General features: G+C 45.1%; 1 protein-coding gene across 2 annotated transcripts in view; it reads right to left on the bottom strand.

Annotated features, from left to right (window-relative positions):
* tent4a (terminal nucleotidyltransferase 4A) overlaps window positions 1-14,643 on the bottom strand; it is a 32,161-nt gene extending 17,518 nt beyond the window's left edge. Inside the window, exons 1-6 of one of the 2 annotated variants that reach the window (XM_063186079.1) lie at window positions 13,425-14,643; window positions 10,564-10,687; window positions 9,540-9,586; window positions 5,942-6,062; window positions 4,552-4,659; window positions 399-527 (exon numbers count right to left, since the gene is read on the bottom strand). In XM_063186079.1, the coding sequence (XP_063042149.1) occupies window positions 399-527; window positions 4,552-4,659; window positions 5,942-6,062; window positions 9,540-9,586; window positions 10,564-10,687; window positions 13,425-14,305 (1,410 nt within the window). In that variant the 5' untranslated portion in view covers window positions 14,306-14,643. The remainder of the gene's footprint in view (window positions 1-398; window positions 528-4,551; window positions 4,660-5,941; window positions 6,063-9,539; window positions 9,587-10,563; window positions 10,688-13,424) is intronic. The other variant, XM_063186080.1, reaches the window with a different exon arrangement.
* Between the last annotated feature and the right edge of the window lie 2,933 nt (window positions 14,644-17,576).

The raw sequence follows: 17,576 nt of genomic DNA, 5'->3' as shown, positions 1-17,576 counted from the left end.
CCACGAGGATGAGGATGTAGGAGCAGCGCTAAGGGGACACCATTTTTTTTCAAACAAAGTATCTTACTCTATCCTCTTTGATGAAGGCATCTCTGGATGTGTGCATTGCATTTCTGCTCAGCTGTATGATGTTATTGGGCTCCCCTCCTCACCTGTAGGAAGCTGTTGACCATGAGGATGAGACTGTAGGAGCAGCGCTAAGGGGACTTCTTCTCAACCGTAAAGCTCCAAAGGTCTCCTAACCTAAAGGTCTCCTAAAGGGCGTTCACCTGACATCACATGGATCCTAGAAAAGTCTGAAACTGAAGTATCCTACTCTACCTTCTGATAAAGGCATTTCTGGATGTTTGCTAGCCACATTGTTGAGCATTAATGCTTTTCCGGGTGTCTCCGCTCACCTGTAGGAAGCTGATGACCATGAGGATGAGGCTGTAGGAGCTGATGCCGCCGGTGAAGACCTCGTTCAGGTCCCTCTGCAGCAGGAACTGCTTCAGCACGAAGATCAGGTAAGGCAGCACCGCGTACCTCTGGGGGACACGAACGAACACACACACGGACACACACACACGAACACACACACACGAACGAATACACACGAACGAACACACACGAACGAACACACACACACACCACACACACACGAGAAGGAGAGACTGTCAATGAAGGAAACAATCACTTGGGATACAAACCCTGACACACGCACACACCCACACCCACCATTTAATTCATCAGGGCAGGCAAAGTGCATTAATAAAATGGATAAACAAATACAAGTCCCTTGATTACATTATAATAATTTAGCTACCACTTGCCACCTTCATACATTCCAACAGGCTGGCACATTATTACATGACGTCAGCACCCAGTCTAAACTTGTGTGTGTGACTAGATGGTACGGAATGCAGCTGGTTGTTAAAGCCACCTGACACTGAAACCATTGGATTCACAGTAGGGCTGCACAATATATCGGAAATGTATCGAAATCGCAATATCAAGAGTGGCGATATGCGCATCGTGAAAATTACTTGCGGTGCATCAATCCACCATTCTTTACTTTTGCATTTTATTATTAGAAATGACTGTTCGGGTCCCATCACCTATGTGTAAATTGTTGCCATTCAAATATTTTGAGAACATACTTTTTCAACCTATATAAAATGCGTCTTGCAATGGAATGCCCAATACAAAAATGTCAATTTCCCAACATTCTACAAAATGGAGATACATAATTTTGCGAATAAACTCTTCAAATACAGTAAAATTACTCTAATACAGCCATTATACTTTATTTTAAAGTGATCACCACATCAATTGTGTGTGAATAGAAGCATTGCTATAATGGAACATTTGGGCACTGAACCGCTGACTGATCTGTAGGCTCAGATGCTCAAAAGCTCAAAGCAGAGCAGTGCTGCCTATATGTCATCCTAGTGTTTCTCAACGGGGGCGGTACAGCCCCCCAGGGGACGTTGGGGAGCCCTAGGGGGGCGTTGAGAAGGATACAGCTGAGAGGGACAGGGATTAGATCCCATAGGGGACGTTGGGGAGCCCTAGGGGGGCGTTGAGAAGGATACAGCTGAGTAGGGGCAGGGATTAGATCCCATAGGGGGCATCAATCCATTTTATTTTTCAATACTAAGGGGGGCATTGGCAGGCTTATGATGAGGCCAAGGGGGCATTGGCAGGCTTATGATGAGGTCAAGGGGGCATTGGCAGGCATACAATGAGGTCCAGTGGACTTTGGAAGGCTTATGATGATGTCAAGGGGACGTTGGTAGGCTTATGACGATGTCAAGGGGGTGTTGGCAGCCTTATGATGATGTCAAATGGGCGTTGGCAGGCTTATGATGAGGTCAAGGGGGCGTTGGCAGGCTTATGATGAGGTCAAGGGGGCATTGGGAGGCTTATGATGAGGTCAAGGGGGCATTGGGAGGCTTATGATGAGGTCAAGGGGGCATTGGGAGGCTTATGATGAGGTCAAGGGGGCATTGGGAGGCTTATGATGAGGTCAAGGGGGCATTGGGAGGCTTATGATGAGGTCAAGGGGGCATTGGGAGGCTTATGATGAAGTCAAGGGGGCGTTGGGAGGCTTATGATGAGGTCAAGGGGGCATTGGGAGGCTTATGATGAGGTCAAGGGGGCTTTGGGAGGCTTATGATGAGGTCAAGGAGGCTTTGGGAGGCTTATGATGAGGTCAAGGGGGCATTGGCAGGCTTATGATGAGGTCAAGGGGGCATTGGCAGGCTTATGATGAGGTCAAGGGGGCGTTGGGAGGCTTATGATGAGGTCAAGGGGGCATTGGGAGGCTTATGATGAGGTCAAGGGGGCTTTGGGAGGCTTATGATGAGGTCAAGGGGGCTTTGGGAGGCTTATGATGAGGTCAAGGGGGCTTTGGGAGGCTTATGATGAGGTCAAGGGGGCGTTGGGAGGCTTATGATGAGGTCAAGGGGGCATTGGCAGGCTTATGATGAGGTCAAGGGGGCATTGGCAGGCTTATGATGAGGTCAAGGGGGCATTGGCAGGCTTATGATGAGGTCAAGGGGGCATTGGCAGGCTTATGATGAGGTCAAGGGGGCATTGGCAGGCTTATGATGAGGTCAAGGGGGCTTTGGGAGGCTTATGATGAGGTCAAGGGGGCTTTGGGAGGCTTATGATGAGGTCAATGGGGCGTTGGGAGGCTTATGATGAGGCCAATGGGGCATTTGTTTAAAAAAAAGCTGAGAACCACGGTGTTATCCTATGCTGTGTTAAACGTAACCTCATGAAGTGAACAGGATGTGTGTAAGTCGACACCCAACTTAAATCAAGTGCAAAAAGCTGACAAGCTGCTCAACTGCGCAACACAGTAAAAACATACTGCTGGGGTTTTCCACATTTCTCAGATACAAACTCAACGTGGCGGCAAACTTGAGCACTGATTTCACTTTACTGCCCGCTTACGCACACACACACACAGGCACACACACAGGCACACACACAGGCACACACACAGGCACACACACAGGCACACACACAGGCACACACACACACACACACACACACACACACACACACACACAACTACTCCAGGGTCAACTGGGGGTAGAGAAGACGAGGGGATTCTTGACAGTAAGCTCATCCCAGTCTCGTGGCTGCAAACAGGACCGGGTTAAGACAGTATGGGGCCCCTAGGCTACAGGTTACTGTGGGCCCCCACAGGACCGGATTAAGATGGTATGGGGCCCCTAGGCTACAGGTTACTGTGGGCCCACAGATAGGCTGCAGCCATATCTAGCCTGTAGAGGGGGGCCCTAGGCTGCAGCCATATCTAGCCTGTAGAGGGGGGCCCTAGGCTGCAGTCATATCTAGCCTGTAGAGGGGGGCCCTAGGCTGCAGTCATATCTAGCCTGTAGAGGGGGGCCCTAGGCTGCAGCCATATCTAGCCTGTAGAGGGGGGCCCTAGGCTGCAGCCATATCTAGCCTGTAGAGGGGGGGGCCTAGGCTGCAGTCATATCTAGCCTGTAGAGGGGGGCCCTAGGCTGCAGCCATATCTAGCCTGTAGAGGGGGGGGCTAGGCTGCAGTCATATCTAGCCTGTGCATTAATCCGACCGTGCCTGCAAAGGGAATTTGAATGTTGGAGCGTGCCTGTTTGCATTTAGACTGCAGGCTATTGTGGCGTGCAAGCACCGGAGAGACGCATGTCTAAACGCTGCCCCTTACTGACTTGATCTCATACCCTTCACATCACTCAGCACTGGGGCTGTAACGATACACTCACCTCAGGATTCGGTTTGTATCACGATTCATGACCTACATTTGCCACACATTTCACATTTGCCAACATTATACACTCCATGAATAAAGACTATGATAGTTGACCGTATGATCGTGACTCTGTGTATCACCATTTCTCAGTTCGATACAATATCGTTACAGCCCTACTGCTCCTTACTGACTTGCTCTCACACCCTCCACATCACTCAGCACGCATGCTCACATGGCTTTTATAATGTTTACACTTCTCCCGTAATCTACTCCTCGCAGTCGGGATGTGTCTTTCAACAGCTGACAAACACACATGCACTCCAAATACACAGGGAGGGGGGAAATCAAACGTATCACATCCACGTCTCGAAGTAAAGTTCCAATCAGCGAGAGGCTGAGAAGAAAAAAAAAAAAAGTAAAAGAAAAAAGAAAATACGGCCCACTCTACCCACGCTTCTTTTTTTGGGTCCAGAGTTGAGATCAGTTCCAACAAAAATTTGGCCTAGTTGGAAATCCTGGCCAGTTGGATCTCGTCTAGTCTAATTACTGGAGAGACACGCCCCTGGTTTGCCTTAAGGTCACACACACACGCTCTAAATTAACTTTATTCATCACCAGCCAAAATGCCTAATATATGTTAATCTTACAAGCCAAACACACACTCCCTAACCTAATGGGTCAAAGTGGCTGGTAAGTTGGTCTATTCCATCAGCCAAACTGAAATTTCACCAGCATTTGGCCAATTGGCTGGTGTTAATTTAAAGCCCAGACACAGACAGACAGACAGACATACAGACACACGGTACCTTTGTGTAGTCCTTGATGAAGCGTGCGGCCTTCACGCCGGTCTCCACATTGAAGCTGATGTCCACCTTCATTTCAGAGTCCTGGTCCGTCAGCTTGATGATGGGCACCTGAGCGGAACATGGGCAGTCATGGGTAAGCGGTTAGGGTGTCAGACTTGTAGCCCAAAAGTTCGACTCCCGACCCCCCAGGTTGGTGGGGGGAGTAATCAACCAGTGCTCTCCCCCATCCTCCTCCATGACTGAGGTACCCTGAGCATGCTAACGTCCTGCTCCCTTGGGGCGCCATTGAGGGCTGCACCCTTGCACGGGTGAGGCATAAATGCAATTTCGTTGTGTGCAGTGTAGTGCTGTGTCACAATGACAATGGGAGTTGGAGTTTCCCAAATAGGCTAGTGTCCGAAACGCATAACATGAAATAAATTGCATTTAAAAGCTGAGATATTTAGGTTATCATAGGCTAATGGCACCTTTCCCTAAAAAAGAGCTTAGGCATTAGTATTTTGGGCATCAATGGGTTAAACCCCTTCCATTCTTAAGGACAATTTATAATTATTGGCGCTGACTGTTGCAGATCCTGTGCAACCGTCTGTCCGTGACCACGCCACCCCGCGCAGAGGCTCTGCAACCATCGTTGCGCGCCTCGAGAAAATCCTGACTACACATCAGACGGTTGCAAAGGTCGCAGAGAAAAGGCGCTGTGATTGGTCGTCTCGCTACTTCCGTGTTCTCGTGGCAGCACAGTTCTACGGTAGTTCACGAGAGCCAAACTGTCAATATTCTGTGAAATACGAACGCTTCCTTTCTAGTGTGTGTAAATAAATTAAGCTACAATTGCTGAATTAGTAAGTAACAAACAAAACATCAGTTTAGCACTCGCGGCACAATGCCTGCAGTCTGACTACTGTGCTGTAGCCTTGTAGCTATGTAGCCAAATGTGGCTAACGACATGAGACCTCGTGCGCAGATCTATAACATCAACAGTGGTTAGCGACCAGAACCAACGGCACTGCTGCTGAACTAGAATCTGCCCTTTAAAGATGGACACTGGACAGAGCGCTGTTCTTGCTGCCTACAGTAGACCTTGCACAGCGCCATCTATGAGAGTAGAGGGGTTTTAAATGTTGTAGTGTGCAGCCCTGCACTGCTTAGAGATGATTTACCTCTTCACCTGCTTTACTCCTGAACCAGCTTCATAGTATAGCCCTCTGCACTGTGCAACGTTTGTTTGTTTACATTTATTTCCAAATATGCAACTGTGGCTATTTCATGGCCAAAAATCAACAATGATATGAATAATTGAATAAATACATTAAATAAGTTTGGTCACATCAATACATTTTCAAAAGTTCAAAACCTTTAAAGGTGGGACCGCACTGTGCACCGTACTCACCGTCGCCTTGTCCAGTACTTTGATGGAGTAGGGTTCGGCCACGTTGTGTTTGCGGAGCGCCTGCTCCAGCTGTTGAAGTGGAGGCCTCTCCCACTTTCCGAACACCACCAGGTCGATATCACTACACGGACACAGGAGAAGGCAGCCTAATGAGTTTAACATTACATTCAAATGGGAGCCTGCGTAAATTCTACCAGGGAGATTCGAAGTACCCGGCTGTCAAACGCTTACTCTTGTCATCATTCCCCAGGATTGTCAACCAATCACAACGCGAGATTGGGGATTTCCCCGTTACATCATTTATGCATCGTTCCCTCTCAGCCAATGAATCGCATTCACGTGTTTTTAAAAACGCTGTCACTCATTCAATTCTCTGCTTTCCAGACATTACATTGCATTCGGCAGACGCTCTTTTAATCAAAGCGACTTACAATCGAGGACATAATCTTAGCCGAAATCACAAGTAGAAACAAAGTCCAGGGAAATTGCCTCCTCAGAACTTGTGCTTGTAAACTAATCGCCTCGATAATCGATCCTCCGTGGATTTAAATTCAGATAATCGAGTTTCCCAGCTGTCAGCACAACAATCGATTTTTTTGGTTCTTTTTCTTTTGTTCTTTTTGTTTAATTGCAAATGAGAAAAAGTAGGTATTCACAATTGAGGCCTTTGTTACAAGATTAGACAATATAGCAATCTGTTAACACTGTCAAGCCACAACCCTTTGTCATTTATATATAAAAATAGGCAACAGTATCTTTTGGGGGAAATCCTGGCACCAAGAAGGGCACGGATTGAATCGATTCGGAATGAATCGAATCGAATCGAATTGAATCGTGATTAATCGATTCAAAGCCCTAAGAATCGAAATTGAATCGATACAGGAACATGACTGCGATACCCAGCCCTAATCAGAACAATAAGTGCAGATACTAAGTAGGGGACGTTTGTTAATGTACATGAACACAGGATTGAATTGAGTACACACACATACCGGTACACATCAGCTCAAGCATTAGTGTAGTGGATATTCATGAAAGAGAAGAGTCCTAACTAGCTTCTTGACAGGAGGGGAAAACAAAGGAAACGAAGAAAGGAAAATAAACTAACAAGAGAAATTAGTAGCCTGGAGTAAGATAATTGAGTTTTTACAGCAGCTTAAAAGAGGGACAAATCTGCACACCGTTGCAGACCTCATGAGGTCTTCATCAGGTGTATAGGCATCTACCTGAGAAAACCGCCTGAGGTCAAAACGGTGTGTTGAATAAAGCGGTGAGCAGCAACAGTGTGCAGATTCTTCCTTCATTTACAAGCCTTTGTTTGATCCAGCCCCTGTTCTACTGGATGTGGGCACATCCCTCATACTACTTTTCGTGTTTGAGGGGATTAAAGTGAGATGGTTCTTGGATGTTTCAGAACGCTGTGGAGAGTCGGTCAGAACTCTTATGAATGCACAAGTCCATTATTTTCTCAAGTGAAGGTTCTTTATTCTTGAAGAAGGGATTACAACTTAGATAGCCATTGGGTTTGATGAAGGGACTGTATAGTTGCTTTGGGTGTGTGTGTGTGTGGTCTATAAGAAACAAATATACAACAAAGTATTATGAGTACTTGGAATGAATTACCTCAGCTACATATAAACGGGCATAACCGAGTGACTAGATAAAGTGCCTAACGCACGGCAACATCGATATGAAATACAAATATCTCGACTCAAACATAAAGACAATTCTTCCCCTTACTTCTGATTACTTACTGGAAATCTACATAAAGACTAAATGTTCAACTTAGCGATTTTACAGTTGTCTTTGTCTGGTGATGTTACTTACAGTTCCAAGCAAGTAACCATCATTGAATCCCATGAGACCAGCTAGCCAAACCCATTAGAGTTAATGTTACTTGCTATCTTTGAGGTAGACTTCACTTTGCCAGACTCAGAAAATGGCTAGAGGTACTAGAGAAAGGTTAAAACACAATGATTTAACTCCAGGGGATGTGTAAAATGAGCTTAATATATGCTCTATGCATGTCTGCTGTTGCCCAGTCTTGCATTTTATACTGTATGGGTATTGTATAGGTACTCTAGGTGTAATGCATGTATACTGTCTATGTCTAATTGTCTATGTCCACACCTAGAGTCTAGTGTATACAGTATATCACGAAAGTGAATACACCCCTCACAGTTTTGCAGATGTTTGAGTATATCTTTTCATAGGAAAGCATTACAGAAATGTAACTTTGACACAATGATTAGTGACCTTTTAACAACATATTTAACCGCTTAAATTTCTTGTTCACTCAGAAAAAAACAAAATACAGCCATTAATGTTTGAACATGTACTCACAAAAGTGAGTACACCCCAGATTAAAATCTGGTAGAGAAGGGGCTATGTTGGCTCGAATCGTCTCGAAATGAAACGAAATGAAAAGGGATGACAAGGGAGGTCTTAAATGTGCGTTTCAACCTTTCTTTGCATTGAACTTTTACATTTTGAGTCTGCATCTGGCTTAAATAGATTGGTGTGAGATTTGAATGCAATCCTATGGAGAATATCATGATCTGCTTCAGTAGTCACAGTGCATGTTGACATGTATGTTTCTTTTAGGTGTATTTCAGATTGCCAATGTTGACAGCATTCATGCATCCCCAAACCATGTCAGTCCCACTACCATGCTTGGCTTATGAGAGGATACACCTTTTTGTACAACTCACTTGTTTACCACCACACATGCTTGACACCATCTAAAGCAAATTTGTTTATCTTGGTCTCAAGAGAGATGAACAGACCAAGGATATGGATCACTGGAACCATGTTGTGTGATCTGAAGAGACCAAGATAAACAAATTTGCTTTAGATGGTGTCAAGCATGTGTGGTGGTAAACAAGTGAGTTTTACAAAAAAGGTGCATCCTCTCATAAGCCAAGCATGGTAGTGGGACTGACATGGTTTAGGGATGCATGAATGCTGTCAACATTGGCAATCTGAAATACACCTAAAAGAAACATGCATGTCAACATGCACTGTGACTACTGAAGCAGATCATGATATTCTCCATATGATTGCATTCAAATCTCACACCAATCTATTTAAGCCAGATGCAGACTCAAAATGTAAAAGTTCAATGCAAAGAAAGGTTGAAACGCACACTGATGACCTCCCTTGTCATCCCTTTTCATTTCGTTTCATTTCGAGACGATTCGAGCCAACATAGCCCCTTCTCTACCGGATTTTAATCTGGGGTGTACTCACTTTTGTGAGTACATGTTCAAACATTAATGGCTGTATTTTGTTTTTTTCTGAGTGAACAAGAAATTTAAGTGGTTAAATATGTTGTTAAAAAGTCACTAATCATTGTGTCAAAGTTACATTTCTGTAATGCTTTCCTATGAAAAGATATACTCAAAAATCTGCAAAACTGTGAGGGGTGTATTCACTTTCGTGATATACTGTATGTCTGTCTGCATGGGAAAGTAAGAAAAGTCATTTCAATTAATTGTATGACCAGCGCATGTAAAGAAATTGACAATAAAACCGACTTGACATGACTTCCAGAAATGGTATTCAGTAGGGCTTTAACGTGCACACATGGCAGTCTTACCTGGTAGGGAGGTAGAGCCCAGTGCTAAAGCTACCAAAGATTTGCACCTGAAACGGAAAAAAATACACACACATTCTCGATCAACATGCGTTTACATGACTGTATACTGCATTCAAATTTTAAGAACAAGGGGGAAAAGCAGCTGAATTTAGCAACACACACCCATGAATTACATCTACAATGTCCATCAACATCACTTCTTACTTAAAATACGTCCTTGCACATAATTGTGGTGACTGGAGTCCTAAAGCGGATCTTACAAACATGAAGATCCCGAGCTGAGGCAGGGAAGACTATTTGAGTGCATCCGCATGTGTTGCGACCTTTGGGGCCTATACTACAAAGCTGGTTCAGGAGTAACCCAGGTTAAGTTAACCCATTGACGCCTAAGGCACCTGCAAAAAAGGGTGCTGAATGCTGAAAGCTGCCCTCAGCCAATAAAAACCTAAATATCTCAGCTTCTGAAGCACATAAAAAAATGCATTAAGTTGCATTTAAACGCTAAGAAACTCATCTTTCATTAGAATGTGTTCATTCATCGCAATCAAACAGAGATTTTTAATAAAGTTGTCTCAAATCTCATGAGCCTGAATGTTGCGTAATGCAGCTCCAGGGCCAATGTTGCGCAACGCAACATCAGGCATCAATGGGTTAAGAGGTAAATCATCCAATAGAAGAGGCTGGAGTCCTCATTTACTTTGGGGCATGTGAAATATCCCTGTTCTACTGACATAGCGTTTCTCAACAGGGGCTCTGGGGACCTTAGGGAGAGTTGATCAGGTTCAAATAGGGGGCGATTAGTCTATGTATTTTATGATGCTAAGGAGTGCGTCAGGCTTATGAAGAGGTCAAGGGGGGCGTTAGTACAGTGGTCGTCAACCCTTGTTGAACAAGTGCAACAATCAAGACCCCCCGTCCTACTGAAGCTACTACTCCAGGGCTTGTCCCCACTACTACTCCGAATGTCCCTCCCTGTTGTTGCAGACCTTGCATTATGGATACGGGTGTTAGACGTTTTACTCACGTCTGCGGTGGGCCACAGCTCCTTGATGACCCTCTCTATGCGGTCCACCACCTCCTGCCTCATGTCAGCTTCCTCCGGCCGCGGTGACATGAAGTTGTAGAAGTCCACAATCTCCTCGTGAAGCCTGCCGGGAGGGGGGTGGGTGGGGTATGTGTTAGTTACTCATCTGGATTTGAAGCAATACTGTACCATTAGGGGAAGGGGAGATATGTCAGTCAAATCTTCATAAGACATTTCCTGGAGCAATGTGGGGTTAGGTGCCTTGCTCAAGGGCACTTCAGTCATGGATGGAGGTGTAGGGAGAGGTCAGGGGGGATTCGAACCCCACAATCTCCTCGTGAAGCCTGGCGGGACGGGGAGGGGGAGGGGATGTGTGTTAGTTACTCATCTGGAGTGTGCTTCTTGACAGCGTCATTGCTAACCAAGTTAGCAACTTACTTGGTTGCAATGCAATTTCCCATTGACAACTTACTAAGTTGCTAACTGGTTAGCAAAGATGCTTTCGAGACACAGGGTCCTGGATTTGAATTAATACTGTACCATTAGGGGGAGGGAGAGATAGGTCAGTTAAGACTGTAGTCCATTAGGGGGAGGGAGAGATAGGTCAGTTAAATCTTCATAAGAGCAAAGGTATGCACATGCCACCTCTCTGAGGCCACCAAGGTGCAGGACAAAGGTGTATCTGATAGTAGAAAGACTAGAGAGTCTAGAAAGTCACGGTAGCTCCGCTTTGAAAACGCATTCAGGTCATACAACGTTTCGACCCGGGTAGAAACGTTGTATGACCTGAATGCGTTTTCAAAGCGGAGCTAAAGTGTGCAGACTTTTACTCTTTCTACTAATCAGATATAAGCAATACAATACCGTACATTACATGTTTTACATTACATTACATTTGGCAGACGCTTTTTATCCAGAGCGACTTACATTTACTATTTGTCAGGGTATTGGTTACATTCCCTGGAGCAATGTGGGGTTACGTGCCTTGCTCAAGGGCAATTCAGTCATGGATGGAGGTGTAGGGAGAGGTCAGGGGGGATTCGAACCTACAACCCCCAGATTGACAGACCAACTCCCTAACTCCCTAACCACCAGGCCACGGCTGTCCCGTACCAATACCAATACAGTACAGTTTCTGATAATAAGCTCATTTTTACCGCTCCCCTGGGGTTAACGAATTGAGCGGTATGTTTCTCCTGGTATTCCAGACGTTTTCTGAGTCTGGCTATGCAAATGCTACCTCCAATTATTTAACTCCAAGGGATGTGAAAAATCAGCTTGTTTCCAGAAACAGTACTGTAACATTTTAAGATCCCCACAATCTGATAGAGAGAAAAAAAAAACATTAACATTAATAACATTTGGGTAATTTGTTTTAAAATAAAATGAAACTCAAGTAGTTTATCAAGCTGATATAACAGATATGAAAAAAGTAGCTGGCTAAGCATCATCTGGATTTAAGAACCCCACAATCTGATATAAAACTACAATATTTGACATTTTTGTGAAATAAAGACTGGGTAGGACATCATGTAAAGTTAGATGGTTGTAAAACTTGTCCTGTTGAGTGGCAGGGTGCACAGAGTAGGAGGAGCATAGCAGAGTGCTTCAGTTTAGTGGCACTTATCACACCTTCATCAACTTATTGGTTAAAAGTTGCTGACATTAGGCTCTGTTTGCCAAAATAATTACATTGTTTCTTTGTTTGTGCAGTAATTTATTTCCAGAATCGTTAGATGTTGAAATGTCAAGTCCTAAGCCAGGCATGTGTGAAGTGAACCATTTCAAAATGAAACTAAATATATTCAAATTCTGCAAAACCACAACACTGTTTTGACTGACCGCTTAAATCACTTGAGAAAAGTTTCAGATGGGTGCAACCGCCCCATTGCAAATATCGCAAGTTCATGCAACAGATTGAACACCTCCTCCCATGACCGTAGCCGTATAGGTTGGGGTTACGAAAGGTTTGCTACATCCACTTGACATGCACATGTTCCTTACTGCCTGGTTGTGATGTGAACTCTTCTCAACTCACGTGCGATAGAACTGGGATATTACTGCATTCCATTAGTGTAGAATGAATACATTTTGCCCATCTGATCCCAAGTTCACCCCAATTATGAAAACAGAAACCTATCTTCTTGCAAAACACGAGGGGGACTGGATTCAAATATACACCTCCACTACAGCAAGAGATGGGTTTTTTTTTTGCCCTTAGTAAGGTGTACCATGTTGTTGTATTAACGACATCAGGTTTGGACAACACATTGCCCTTTTCCCCATGTTCTGAAACAACAGTTTCTTCCATGTTAATAATTTAAGTCAGTCTAACAACCCAACACTTCAAGCAGCCTGAACACTGCGACTACTGCTTGAAATACACTGCTCGTTTTCAAATAGTAATATTAATTGAACCCATGTGGAAAAATAAGTTGGCTGTATCTAGCTTCAGTTAGGTGTGGGACAGGCAAGTGTTCCTTCGGTTAGCGTTATCTACAATCACCTAAAAAAAAATCAGAGCAGCGCTAGCCGCTAACATCTGCCTACTACTAGCTAAGGGCTAGCTTGCAGAGATACGATTGGCTAAGATTAGCTTAGCCACAAAACCTCACGGTAGAGTGCAGGAGGGCTGGTAACAGCCAGCTAACGTTAGCTTTTGGTAGGGCTTCTGTACAAACCTAACAGCATTGAGTAACTTCAGAGTTGGAGTAGTAGCTAGCCTTAGCGTCGTGACTACTTGTAGAAACCCCAGAAATGGGCAATGCTGAGGACGCCAAAAGAAAAGGGACACGGGACATTAATTGTAATCCAGTTTGAAACTATGGCCTTGTTCAACGTGACAGAAAAAAAAATCTCACCCGTCCACCCCTGGGCTGTATCTTCTCGTCTTCCACGGCGTCCCAGAACTGAGATAATTGCCATTGCTCAGATTAGACAGCTGGTAGTTTATTCCATACGTGCTCGCCTTGTTGTCACTTTTCCTTCGGCCTGGATGATGGTGGTGATTGTAGTGATTGTGGGTTGCAGACGGGTTAAGCGGGTGGCGCTTGATACAGTTTTGTTGAATATTGTACTGCTGTTGCTCCTGATGGGGATGGCGTTGGTGATGATGATGATGGTGGTGGTGGTGATGATGGTTGACGCTGTTAAACATATTTTCGCTGAAACTAAAAATCAGGTTGGGAGCCCCCACAACATTCATGTTCACATTCCCCGTGAGAACATTGCCGCTAATGTTAACATTGCCACTAGTCCTTCCCAACGAGCATTTGGAAGATGGACTGTCCGCTCCAGATTCCACTGAGGACGACGAAGAAACTGAGCCCGTCTTTAGAGACATTTTGGCCTCCTCAGCAACACCTACCTTTAATCCGTTAGTGTGTAACGACGAAGGAATCAAACAGTTTTGAGCACCACCGTTCGTTAACGTTACAAATCCAGGTGGTATTGCAGTAGTGCCATTTCTTGAGTTAACATTAGTAGTGCTGCCGTTATTTGCATTGCTCTGGTGGCTGCTTACGGTGCTGGCTGAATTGCTGCTGCAGACGCCTTTGCTTGATGTCGCCGCGACCCCAACATTTTTGAGACCGTCCAGCGCTGGAGAATTGACACAGATATTACTGTGATGCTGGCCCGAGTTAGCAGCCCGGACTACCTGAGACGTTTCCCAGACATGCATCCATAAAGCGTTCGCAGGTCCTTTCTGTTCCGGCTGAATCCAAGCAACCCTCGGATCCATTCAACTTAATTTTTAAAACAACCCCTTCCTCGCAAACCGGCGTGTTCCCCGCTCAGTAATTACGCTTTCCTATACTTAGATAGACGTTCAGAAAAAAACAGGGTTGTGGCGAATGGAGAGAGAAGCAAATAGTATTAAAACGCCCAAGAAACCGGGGATCAATAAGTGGTCCTTTTTCAAACCGCTAGCTGTAAACTGTTAGCCTACACTACGGTTTCCAATATGGCGTTTTCCCTTGAACCCCGAAATCCAATACGCATGTCTGTAGGATTTTAAACTGTCTTCTGTACACACCCCCGTTTGAGGATCGAGCAGCAGCAGGCGCAGCAACTCCACCCTTCCTCCTCCCTCCCAGTCCCCGCAGTAACGTTACCAAAATCCATCGAGAAATTGATCTAAATAGGAGTCAATTGAAATGAGAGGCTAGTAGTAGGCTAATCACCACAGCCGCCACAATGTTACACTGCCAACCCCAAATCGAATGATTAGAAAATGTGCACGAGACATTTTTACGACAACGTTCCAATTTGCATAATTGCCCCCCCCCCCAAACTGGTGTACATGTAACAACCAGGCCTGTGTATTTTGTATGCTTTCCTTACACAATAAAAGAATGTAACGATGATATTTCATAGGCTATATACGTTTCTGGAAGTTGACAGCCCTCTAACTAATGGGCGGGCCTGTCTGAATCTAAAGGGGTAAGGGCCTGGGGCTTGTAAACCTTTCACTTTCAGGAAACAACTTGTTTCATGTTACAAAAGAACTGTAATGGCATTACACAACCCTTGGATAACCGCTTAACACCTGGACTGCTTTCCTACACATTATTTAATATAAAATAAATCAACATTTTATCAATTTAATCAATTTAAATAATACTTAAATAAATGAATACTTTAAATAATAGATCATAATTTAATATGTTTGTTACTGTTCTTAATTGTTCAATTTAGGTAAATCTTAAGCAGCCTTGCGATTTGGCAGTAGTAGGCCTACATCTATGTTCAGTCCAGGTAATCAATTATAACAAATCTCAGACAGAGAGCAAGGCCAAGGAGTATGTGAGTGAGACTAGCTGCTCTTTTTCCTAAACAAGGTTGGCCCAGAGGTGTTAAATTCTACGCACACTTTAAAGATCACCCCGCTGGTGAAAAAAAAAAAAAAAAAAAAAGGCCAGCCAGCCATGTTTGAGGCTAATAAATCATGATCTGAAGCCCAGGCTGCTGCGTATGGAGGCTGGCGTGTGGAGTAGAGTGGAGTGGAGTAGCGTAGAGCAGAGTAGAGTGACAGCTACCAGGAGCCTCTCAGCACCCCTCCCCCACCCCCCTTTGCTACTATACCCCCCACCCCCACCCCCCCTTAACCCTGCTGTTACGTAACCAGCTCCTCTCCTCTCCTCTCCCCTGCTCACGTGTGGCATGTGACATGGTACGGGGGAAACCCCTCTCTTCTCTCCTCTCTTCTCCTGTGAGCAGCAGTGAGAGAGACAGGGAGAGAGACCACTCTACTACTCAGAAGAGGGGGGGGGGCAATGGGGTCAGCTGTCCCAGGCCCAGGGAGATGGGGCCCCCATACATGGGCCATCATTACATTGAATGTATTGGGTGGGGGGCCCTTTCGGAGGACTTTGTCCTGGGCCCAGCCAAAGCTGTCAGCAGCCCTGGCTGTCAGATTGTGTTATAGGTCACCCTCCCTTCCCTTCCCTTCCCCCATCTCGTACACACATGCAGCACGGCCTGTTTGTGTCCCCCTGAGCATGCAGTGACAGCCAGCCGTCAGTGGCGATGCCTGCCTGGCTGGATGTGTCTCCAGTCCTCTCACTACCTAAGTCAGGGCTGGGGAGCCTATGTCTCATGTCGTTTGCGACTCTTGAGGCCGTTTTATCCAGACCCTGATATAATTTTAATGTTATGCAGCTTCGCATGAAATATTAGATATTTTGTAAAGGAATCTTAGAAAACACATTTGCAATATAGACCTGAAGTGCAGGGGGAAATCCTGGTTTGTGTTCATAGTGCGACCCTCAGAGGACTTTGATGGCCCTTGGAGAAATTTGTAGTGGCCCCTCGAATGAAAAAGGCTCCCCACCCCCTGCCCTAGATGGTGAATAACAGGTCACATTTTACCACATTAGTGGTGATTTTGGTTAAAAAATGTTCACCCTTTTGAATATTTGCTTGTGATCCAGCTGACCTTCTAGTCGCCTCTGGTGACAGGCAGTCGTCAGTGGCAACGCCTGCCTGGACACGTCTCCTGACCTCTCACTGCCCCTGTGGAGGGAGCAGTAGTGTGCACACACACACACACACACACACACACACACACACACACACACACACACACACACACACACACACACACACACACAGGCAGCTTCAGGACAGAGGCAGGTCAGAGTAGTGTAGTGATTTTCAAGCTTTTTCAGACCAACGACCACTTTGTCCCCCCAAAAATGTTCAGGGACCACCTGTCAACTGAATTGACAGTTGATGGGTGCTAATTTGACACTGCTGATTTCGATGCAGATCACTTACTTTTTATCCACATACAAGCTTGTCTTATTGTGGTGAAAATAAGACTTCAAGCTATTTTAAACTTTGTAATTGTGTTACAAATATAGCCTACTGCTAGCTTGTCTCGGAAAAGTATAAATCCCGTTGGGGACCACCTGAGCTCTGTCGCGGACCACCAGTGGTCCCCGGACCACACTTTGAGAATCACTGGTGTAGTGTAGTGTATTTTAGTATTTTATTAGGATCCCCATTAGCTGATGTAACCCATCAGCTACTCTTCCTCTGGTCCACACAAAACATATAACAGGCATGGCATAAACATACAGTACTACAGATATGAATAAACACAGGGAAACACATAAACATACAATACACTAGATATGAGTAAAAACTGGAAAATAAATGAATTCTTTCCCAGCGTTCCCACATTAGACCATACAGGGACTCAACATGTAAACAGTAGACACAAATAGATCAAAATAATACAAATAATAATAATAATTAAAAAAAATGTAGGGCTTCTCAACGGGGGCTCTAAAGCCACCAAGGTAGCCTTTGGGAGGCCTGGGTGGGCATTGTGAAGTATACAGGTGTGTGTGTGTGTGTGTGTNGGGGGGGGGGGTTGCTCAGTTGCCATTGAGGGTCATAAGTCTAGTATATTTTTTTAATAGTAAGGCCTAGGGGGCATTGTGAAGGATACAGGTGTATGTGTGTGTGTGTGTGTGTGCGTGTGTGTGTGTGTGTGTGTGTGTGTG

This window comes from Engraulis encrasicolus, chromosome 20 (assembly GCF_034702125.1).
Source record: "Engraulis encrasicolus isolate BLACKSEA-1 chromosome 20, IST_EnEncr_1.0, whole genome shotgun sequence".
NCBI classification, from domain to species: Eukaryota; Metazoa; Chordata; class Actinopteri; order Clupeiformes; family Engraulidae; genus Engraulis; species Engraulis encrasicolus.
This window is presented reverse-complemented; position numbering and strand designations above follow the sequence as displayed.